Source organism: Plodia interpunctella, chromosome 25 (assembly GCF_027563975.2).
Source record: "Plodia interpunctella isolate USDA-ARS_2022_Savannah chromosome 25, ilPloInte3.2, whole genome shotgun sequence".
Taxonomy (NCBI): domain Eukaryota; kingdom Metazoa; phylum Arthropoda; class Insecta; order Lepidoptera; family Pyralidae; genus Plodia; species Plodia interpunctella.
The window spans coordinates 7,017,205-7,027,500 of record NC_071318.1 but is presented as its reverse complement, the minus strand read 5'-3'; the positions used below and the strand labels follow the sequence as shown (position 1 = coordinate 7,027,500).

General features: G+C 53.2%; 1 protein-coding gene across 1 annotated transcript; it reads right to left on the bottom strand.

Annotated features, from left to right (window-relative positions):
- Positions 1 to 3,870: 3,870 nt before the first annotated feature.
- Positions 3,871 to 9,376, bottom strand: LOC135309968 (uncharacterized). Its single transcript, XM_064436810.1, has 2 exons — positions 8,943 to 9,376; positions 3,871 to 3,949 (listed from the first exon to the last, which is right to left on the bottom strand). The coding sequence occupies exons 1-2, from the start codon at positions 9,374 to 9,376 to the stop codon at positions 3,871 to 3,873; spliced, it is 513 nt and encodes a 170-aa protein (XP_064292880.1).
- Positions 9,377 to 10,296: the final 920 nt, after the last annotated feature.

Genomic DNA, 10,296 nt, shown 5'->3' with positions numbered 1-10,296 from the left:
TCTCAGACGGGTTTTTAGGGAGGAGCTTGAGGCGTTCCATACCCTCTCTGCCCCTTCCAAGGCCCCCACATACGCCTCTTTGACCGCCAAGGCCCCCACTAAATCAACTATTCTTGTTAAGACCCCAACCCCCGACGGCGACAACGCCAAACCAGCCATACAGACTCTGAGAGAACAAATTTCATTTAAAGATAAGAACTTCGCTCCTAGCAAAATAACCCAAATTACAAAAGACAAACTTATAATAGAAGTTGAAAACCCACAACAACAGAAAGAAACATTAGAGTACATTAACCAGTTCGAACACCTGCAAGCCTCTATACCAAAGAAACGTAAACCACTAATCATTGCAAAGGGAATCCATAGCCGAATAAATAGAGAAGAACTTATACAAATCATAACAACACAAAACACTCTCCCAACAGAATCAATCAGGCTGTGCTACTTGACTAACAACAGGAACCCTAAACTATACAACGCCGTACTAGAAGTCGACCCCTCTGTTTACGCCCGTATCATCGGACTAGAGAGGATCGCTGTTGACTTGCAACGAGTGCACGTAGCCCCCCAAACAAGATTTATACAGTGCCACTCGTGCCTCCAATTTGGACACACGAAAAACAAGTGCACATCCAAAACTAAACCGTGCGCACACTGTGCATCCCCTGACCATCAGATTGACACCTGCCTAACCAAGAACGCTCCAGAGTTAGCCTGCTGTTACAACTGTGCAGGCAAAGGCCAAATAAGGAACATCCAAGACACACAACTCAACCTAAACCACTCCGCAACCGACCATAAGCTGTGCCCTAGAATAAGGGCAGCCAAAAACAGAATAGAAGAAGCCACTGACTTTGGATATTAAACAAAAATGAAATTCCTCCAAATAAACCTCATGAAGAGCTACCGTGCGCACCACGAATTCATTCAATATTTTCAATCACAGGAATATGACATAGCATGCGTCTCAGAACCTTACACAGGCAAATTAAACTATATAAAAGCCGTCCCTGGTATTGACATTCACCAATTCTACCACAATGGCCACGTTAAAGCAGCAATCCTCATTAAAAACAAAATTTCAGCCCTCGGAATGGCACAATTCTCCAACAGTAACTTAGCGGTAACACAACTAAAAATAGGACGTAGAAATCTTTATGTAGCTTCAGTTTATATCGAACCAGACGAAGACCCATTCAACACCATGCTTAACTTAGACCGCTTTCTACTCGCAACCAACGGCTCACTCAGGATCGTGGCAGGTGATCTTAACGGTAAACACCGAATCTGGGGCGAAGCTATCAACAACGATCGAGGCAAAGAAATCTACGAGCTCACAATGACACATAATTTAACAATAGCGAACCAAGGAGACAACCCCACGTTTGAAGCAATCCGCCACGGACGCCCTTGCTCATCCATAGTCGACATTACACTGATATCTGAACATATGACATTTAATATAACTAACTGGAAAGTAAACATGGAAGCATGCCCAACGTCAGACCACAATGCGATTGAATTTAAAGTCAACACTCCTGGTAAAATACAAAAACAACAACTCACATCAACTCGCAAATACGATACAAAGAACAAACAGAACCTAGAAAAACTACAGAAAGCCTTAGAGATCAAACTTGAAGGCAGCGCAATACAAACACAAAACTTAGAAACTGCAGATACAGAAACCATTGATGCCGTCATAGAAGAATTTACCCGCACTATACAGAAAACTTGTGATAAAACCCTAGGCACTACGAAACCAAGACCCAAATATAACCCATGGTGGACTGAGGAACTGGAAAACATGAAAAAAGCTACCATCAAAGCACATCACCGACTACACGACCTAAAGAAAGCAAAACGACCACTTGAAGAAGCAATAAAAACCTACACGGAACTTAAAAATGAATACGCCAAAGCCCTATCTCAAACCTCAACCAAACACTTCAGAGAATTCTGTGAGAAACAAGGAAAAGAAGATGTGTACTCTATCACCAATAGATTAATAAAAACAACAGCCCCCAAGAAACCACCACAAACATTAAAACTAAACTCTATTCATACCTCCGACGCTCACAGCACAGCCCAGGCCCTCTTAACGCATTTTTACCCAGATGACGATACCACCACGGACACTATAGAGCAACACGAAATAAGAACCAGTATAAAGGCCAGCATTGACACCCCTGATGACAAACCGTTCACAGAAGATGAAATAAGAGACCACCTAAGTACAATGAACTCCAATAAAGCCCCTGGTTTGGACAAACTCACATCGGACATCTGCCTCACTGCATTTAACGCCACACCAACACAATTTACAAAATTACTAAACAGGTGCTTGACGATTGGATACTTCCCCGACCAATGGAAAAAAGCCCTGGTACTCATCATACCTAAACCCAACAAAGAAGACACCGATGATGTCACAGCATACAGACCTATAGGCCTAATAAAAGTATTTGGCAAACTACTAGAAAAACTTATAGCTAAGAGATTAACTCACCACCTAGAAACTACAGAATTAGCAAACCAGAAACAATACGGTTTCAAAGAACAAATATCTACAACAGACGCTCTTCAACATGCAATAGATTTCATCAAAAAAGCAAAATCAAAAAAACATCAAGTATTAGCAATCTCACTAGACATCAAAGGAGCCTTCGATAACGCATGGTGGCCATTTTTACTACACCGACTTCAAACCACTAAATGTCCCAACAACATATACAAAATCATAGTAAACTATTTAAGAAATCGAACAGCCACTGTAAACTATGGAAACTCAAAAGCAGAAAAAACACTCACAAAAGGCTGCATTCAGGGATCAGTATGTGGACCTATTTTCTGGAATTTAATCTTAGATGATCTTTTAGAAAAACCTACACCACCCAACATCAGAATACAGGCGTTCGCCGATGACATATTACTACTAGTAGAAGAAAAAGACAGCACACTTATAGAACAATCAACGAATGAAACCCTCAAAATGATATCAGAATGGGGAAATAAAGCTAAACTCACATTTGCCCCCCATAAGACCCAAGCAATTACATTCACACCAAAATCCAAAAATGCAATCATAACCATGCAAAATACCCACATCCCCTTCTCTTCCAAAATCAAACTTCTAGGCGTAATAATCGACAACCGCCTATCTTTCACCTCCCACTGTCACTCTGTCATAGAAAAAACCCAAAAACTATTCAGTAAACTAACTAAACTTATCAGACCCACATGGGGCATACACCCGGAAAATGTCAAAACCATATACATCTCAGTCATCCAACCAATGTTCACATACGCCGCAGGCATATGGGGATCAGCAACTAAATTTAAACACATTAGAAAAGAACTCTGGTCACTACAACGACAATTTGCAATCAAAATCACCCGAGCCTTCCGCACCGCACCAACTATAACGGTGGTGGCACTGGCAGGCCTCACCCCGTTACACCTGGTGATAGAGGAGTACAGGGAGGTCCATCAAACGAAACAGAGAGGCGTGCTCCCCCAACTCCCCGAAGACGTAAGACTAAGAACAAAAACTAAAATAAGCCAAAAACTACATCCAGCAGACCGACAAACAATTCAAATACACGAAGCCCAAACACAGGAAGACATAGATAGACTTACACAAGACGCAACAATAAAAATATATACAGATGGAAGCAAATTAGAAAACGGAGACACCGGAGCCGGCGCAATTCTCTACCTACCAAATAACACAACCATCACCAAAAAAATCAAATTAAATAGAGTAAACACAGTATTCATTGCCGAACTAATCGCCATCGAAACTGCCATAAAATACATCGAAGAAATCCCATCGATCACAAACACAACAATAACAATAGCCTCAGACAGTCAATCAGCCCTAAAAGCCTTACAAGATAGAAATAACCCAGACCCCACAATTTCTTCAATACACAGCTGCATACATAGACTAAAAACCAAACATAAAGCTAAGTTAATTTTTATATGGGTAAAGGCCCACATTGGCATAACCGGAAACGAAGCAGCAGATATAGAAGCCAAAGAAGCAGCAGCAATGAAGACCTCAACCAAATCCAACAAATTCCCCATATCATATGCAAAAAGGGAAATCAAAAAATCAATAGATGATAAATGGAAGGAAATATACAGACAGGAAATAACAGGCCATCACATTAGCAAATTCTTCCCAAGTTTAGAACAATTAAGAAAATTTACAGAAAAAATAGCACCGAATTTTGAAATTACTCAACTCATAACCAACCATGGATACCACAAAGAATATCTACACAGGTTCAAATTAACGAATACAGAAGTCTGCCCATGCGACAGTACTAGCATACAATCCATGAAACATCTAATAGAACACTGCCCAAAATTTTACAAATCAAGAAACGAACACGAAGAAGTAGCCAGGATTTACAAGATAGACCCATATGACCTCAATCAAATTCATCTCCGAGACTCCACCATCAAGACATTAGCAAACCATTTACACAGCATAATAAGTAACTTGAAAAAATTTAACCTACAATTGTAATTTGATTAATAATTAAGTGATTATAAAAATAAATGCCACTGTATCAAATCGCAGAGGCAACAAAACTGTAAAAAATTAAAACTTCAAAGACAATTGCTTATGTAAAACTATGATATATACATGTAAGAAACTCTGTAATAATGCTCGATAATAAATTCCTCCCGGATGTCGTGTAGCATCTAGGAGAAATCTAAAAAAAAAACCTAACCTAACCTAACCTAACCTAACCTAACCTAACCTAACCTAACCTAACCTAACCTAACCTAACCTAACCTAACCTAACCTAACCTAACCTAACCTAACCTAACCTAACCTAACCTAACCTAACCTAACCTAACCTAACCTAACCTAACCTTTTTTTTTTTTTTTTTTTTTTTTTGTTTTCGCAGGGGAATGCATTTACGCACTGAGTGTGGGACTCCTGGGCCGCTATCCAGCCCAGACTACCCACTAAACCCCTGCGGGTGCCATCGGCCGCTTTACAGGGAGGCGCCTCGGATCTATCTAACACAAGACGCCTCAGCGGCTGGCCGGTCTCTTTCGCCAGAGACCGGACTCACCATTCTCAGGGGCCCACCGACACCTGGTGGACCCCTGCCGTCGGGTGGGACTAGTCCCACCGATTTAGGGGGGCGCCTGCAGGCGCGCAAGGTAGCGCCTGCGTCGCACCCCCGTCCGCCTTCTGCGGATCGGCTCCGCGAGGGGGTGGTCCTCGCGGTTCCTTTCCTCGGCCTCCCTCTGTGACATAACAGTCTCACAGAAGGAGGCCACTGCCGCCCAGGCTCCGTCACTCCCGAGCATCGCATTGACGACACTCGGGAGCGACAGATCCACTCCACCGAGCACTGCCACCAGATCGTGGCGCTGCCGACTCCACCTGGGACACTGCTCTAGAACATGTTGAGCAGTGTCCCGAGCCTCGCCACAATCGTGGCAGACCGGCTCGGTCTCCCGCTGGGCCACGCGGTGCAAGTACTCACCGAAGCAGCCATGCCCGGTGAGCACCTGCGTCATGCGGAAGGTGAGAGGCTTGCGCCGCCTCAACATCCATCTCTCCAGGACCTGGCGCAGGGCCTCCACTGTGCGTACACCGTACGTTGCCCGCGCCAGGTCTGCCTCCCACCTCCGCATGAGTTCCGCTTGCCCTCGCAAGCGGACCCGCCGGACCATCTCAGGCGAGGGGTGCTCGCCGATTTCCCTCCTGTTCGCCACAAAGTGGTAAACCTCGGCGAGCACCTCCGCCACCAACTCCCACGGCGGGTCGCCCGCGAGGGCTGTGGCCGCAGAGAACGCCACTGTACGGTACCCCCGTATCGCCCTTACCGCGATCACCTTCTGCGCCTGCCGGAGAAGGCGCTTATTCTCAACCTAACCTTTTTTTTTTTTTTTTTTTTTTTTTTTTTTTTTTTTTTTTTTTGTTTTCGCAGGGGAATGCATTTACGCACTGAGTGTGGGACTCCTGGGCCGCTATCCAGCCCAGACTACCCACTAAACCCCTGCGGGTGCCATCGGCCGCTTTACAGGGAGGCGCCTCGGATCTATCTAACACAAGACGCCTCAGCGACTGGCCGGTCTCTTTCGCCAGAGACCGGACTCACCATTCTCAGGGGCCCACCGACACCTGGTGGACCCCTGCCGTCGGGTGGGACTAGTCCCACCGATTTAGGGGGGCGCCTGCAGGCGCGCAAGGTAGCGCCTGCGTCGCACCCCCGTCCGCCTTCTGCGGATCGGCTCCGCGAGGGGGTGGTCCTCGCGGTTCCTTTCCTCGGCCTCCCTCTGTGACATAACAGTCTCACAGAAGGAGGCCACTGCCGCCCAGGCTCCGTCACTCCCGAGCATCGCATTGACGACACTCGGGAGCGACAGATCCACTCCACCGAGCACTGCCACCAGATCGTGGCGCTGCCGACTCCACCTGGGACACTGCTCTAGAACATGTTGAGCAGTGTCCCGAGCCTCGCCACAATCGTGGCAGACCGGCTCGGTCTCCCGCTGGGCCACGCGGTGCAAGTACTCACCGAAGCAGCCATGCCCGGTGAGCACCTGCGTCATGCGGAAGGTGAGAGGCTTGCGCCGCCTCAACATCCATCTCTCCAGGACCTGGCGCAGGGCCTCCACTGTGCGTACACCGTACGTTGCCCGCGCCAGGTCTGCCTCCCACCTCCGCATGAGTTCCGCTTGCCCTCGCAAGCGGACCCGCCGGACCATCTCAGGCGAGGGGTGCTCGCCGATTTCCCTCCTGTTCGCCACAAAGTGGTAAACCTCGGCGAGCACCTCCGCCACCAACTCCCACGGCGGGTCGCCCGCGAGGGCTGTGGCCGCAGAGAACGCCACTGTACGGTACCCCCGTATCGCCCTTACCGCGATCACCTTCTGCGCCTGCCGGAGAAGGCGCTTATTCTCCGCGGCAAGGGCGTCCACCCAAACGGGGGCGCCGTACATCGCCATACTCCGGCACACGCCGGAGTACAGCTTCCGTACAGCGTCGCTGGGCCCACCCAGATTGGGCAGGAGTCGGCCCAGCGACGCAGCCGTCCTGATGATCCTTTGCCCCAGCTCTCGGAAGTGGGGGACAAAGGACCATCTCCCGTCGAGGATGAGGCCCAGGTATTTCATCTGGGCACTCACCCTCAACTCCTCATGACCCACCTGGAGGCGCGCCCCTGGGGGAGGTCCTCGCGTCCGGGCCCCGCGGAAGAGGAGGACTTCGGTCTTATCCAGTCGGACCCGAAGCCCCAACCTCTCTATGCGGCCGACCAAAAGGGCGAGGCCCGTTTCGGCCAGCCGCGCCGCCTCACCGAAATTCGCACCCCGGGACGTGAAGAGAGTGTCATCCGCATAGCAGATGACACCCGTCCCGGGGGGAAGCCGGCACCGCAGGACCCAATCGTATGCGATGTCCCACAGGATAGGGCCGAGAATCGACCCCTGCGGGACACCGCACCCGACGCCCCGCCGGACCATTTGACCTCCCCTGTCCTCGTACAGGACGACCCGCTCCTCCAGGTACGCCCCCAACAGCCCCCGCAGGTACGAGGGCACTCCGAAGTACCGGAGCGCCTCCCGTATTACACAGTGCGGGATACTGTTGAAGGCGTTGGCGATGTCTAACGACGTCGCCAGGGTCACCTCGCCTTCTCTGTCCGCCTCCTCCGTCACCGACCGCAGACGCCTGAGGGCGTCGATGGTGGACCTCTTGGCCCGGAATCCGTACTGCACGTCAGAGAGACGCGGTCCCGGGCCTTCCTCCACATGCCGAACGAGGCGAGAGGCCACAACACTCTCTAGGGCCTTCCCAGCCTCGCTCAGCAGGACCAGAGGTCGCACCGCCGAAGCCGAGTCCAAGGGCCGGCTCCCCTTCGGAATAAGGCAGAGCCGGCCCTCCTTCCATAATTTCGGGAACTGCCCCTCTCGCAGACAGCGGTTGAGCAGCCCCCGAAACTCCTCCCCGAGGTGCACGAGAATCAGCGCAAGCACTTTCCCGTGCACCCCGTCTGGACCCGGTGCCCTCTTCCTTGTCTGGAGGCGGTCGAGGACCACCTCCATTTCGACGTCGGTGACGGGAGGCGGATCTGCCTCCACCTCTTCTCCCTCCGCGTCAGGCGGCTGTCGGGCCATCCTCGGAGGAGAAAACCCTCGCGGATTGCCGGGGAATAGATCCCCGACAATCTCCCCCAGCAGAGCTGGCTGAAGGGTCTCCGTTAGCGGGGTCGCCTGTGGGCGCAATTTGTCTCGCGCCCACTTATACGGCCGGCCCCATGGGTCTCTTTCGATACCCTCCACCAGCTCCTCGAAGGCTTCCTCCTTGGCCCGACCGATGGCCAGCTGCAGCTCCTTACGGTTTTCCACATACACCGCATACAGCTGACCATCCCTCTCCTCGTCCCGGGGACTGCGCCGCCTGCTTCGACTATAGGCCCTTCGGGCCGCGTTGCAGGCGGCGCGAAGGGCGGCAATCTCCGCCGACCACCAATAGACCGCCCGCCTAGGGGGGGCTCGACCTACGCTTGGCATGGCCGCCCGGCACACCGCTGTGAAAGCGTCGCCGAGACGGTCAGCCGCGTCGTCCACCCCCATTCCGTCTAGAGGCGGGAGGCTCCAGCGGCCGACGATGGCCGCCTCTTCCGCCAGCTCCCGGTCAAGCCGCGTAAGGGCCCAGCGCGGGAACCGGCTGCGCACCCGGGACGATGATGCCGCCTGACATTGGGGGGCGGCCGACACCTCGAACCGAATATACAAGTGGTCCGAGAGTGTCTCCACCCCCCCTTCCACCCTCCAGTCCGACACGGAGCGCGCGGCGGAGGGGGTGGCGAACGTCAAGTCCACCACCGATCCGCCCGTCCGTCGCACGCACGTGTGGGCTGTCCCCCTGTTTAGGAGAGACAGCCCCGCGGCCAGCGCCCACTCTTCCACCTTTCGCCCCTTGGGCTCCGTGGCCGGGTTCCCCCACGCCGTTGATTTGGCGTTGAAGTCACCGGCCACGAAGACCTTTAGGGGCGCTAACCGCCTTATTTCCGGCCCCAGGGCATCCAAGAACCGCTCCAGGGCCGGCAAATCCCGGTTCGGGGAGAAGTAAACACCAATTATGGCGTACTCTCCCCGAACCGCCACCACAAAGCCGTTCCCTCTCTTCTTAATCGCGAGGGGAGGGGCGGCACCAGGCCTAGCCACGATGGCCACGAGGCCATCCAGATCCCCCGCCCAGTGAGGCAGGGAGGGAACCGCGTACGGCTCCGCGACCACCGCGGCATCCAAATCCCACTCCGCCATGGATTGCAGGAGGAGATCCTGCGCCCTAGCGGAGTGGTTGAGGTTGGCCTGGAGGAAGGTGACCCCCATCACTCCTCCATTTGGCCGACTGGCGCCTCCCCTTGCCTTCCCTCGCGCGGAGGAGGGGACGGCCCTTTCCCTCGGATCGGGGGTGGGTTGCAGGCCCTACCCCCCATCACGTGGCCCGCCGGCTTGCCGGCGTCGCGGCATACCGCGCAGCGGGGCTCCGCTGTGCAGGAGGCGGACAAATGCCCTGCCTCCCCGCACCTATAGCAGAGCCGGCTGCGGTCCGTCTGCGAGGGGCACAGCGATGCGGTGTGCCCCTTCCCCATGCACTTGTAGCAGTGCATGGGGCGCGCCTCCAGGTGCCGGAGCTGCACTCGACTCCAGCCTACCGTGAGGCTGCCCGCCTCGATCAGCTTTTTAGCCGTCGTGACCGGGCAGCGCATCAGGGCAGAGCCAGAGCCTCGCCAGTCTGAGCGGATTTCACCCACCCAGACCTGGTCCTCCGTGCAGCTCCCGGCTTGCGCGACCGCAGCCTTTATCCGCTGCGCCGTTGCCGCATCATTCAGGCCCGTCACGCGGAAGTCCGCGGTTTTGACGGGCCTGGAAACGTCCGCGACGCCGGAAAGGGCCGCCTTCAAGGCCGATGCAAGCGCATCTGCCTTGTCTGAGTTGGAGGGGCCAGAGACCTCGATTAGCCTCGCTCCGGTCGCACTCGGGCGAATCCGAAGCGAGCCGATTCCTAGCCCCTCCAGGCTCACCGCCTGCTCGGCCTTGAGGAGGGCGGAGCTGTATGTGGCCCCTTTTTGCGCTGCCTCTGGCTGTAACTTGAGAATTACAGCCGAGGAGCTAGGGGCCGACAGCTTGGCCGCCCTCGCTGGCGCCGCCCTGGGGGGTGCCTTGGGCGCCGTTGCAGTGGCCTTTGTTGGGGCCGCCGCCGGTCGCTCCGCAGGTTTGGGCTGGGACTTCTTTCCCACGCCCTTCCC

Bases quoted from the DNA above. Each gene is read 5' to 3' on its own strand.
- LOC135309968 (XM_064436810.1), bottom strand. From the start codon at position 9,376: ATGGGGGTCACCTTCCTCCAGGCCAACCTCAACCACTCCGCTAGGGCG. The intron at 3,950-8,942 runs GTGGGCGCTGGC...TTTGGTTTTTAG, and splicing joins AAGGGGCGAAAGGTGGAAGA to TCTATGTATGCAGCTGTGTA.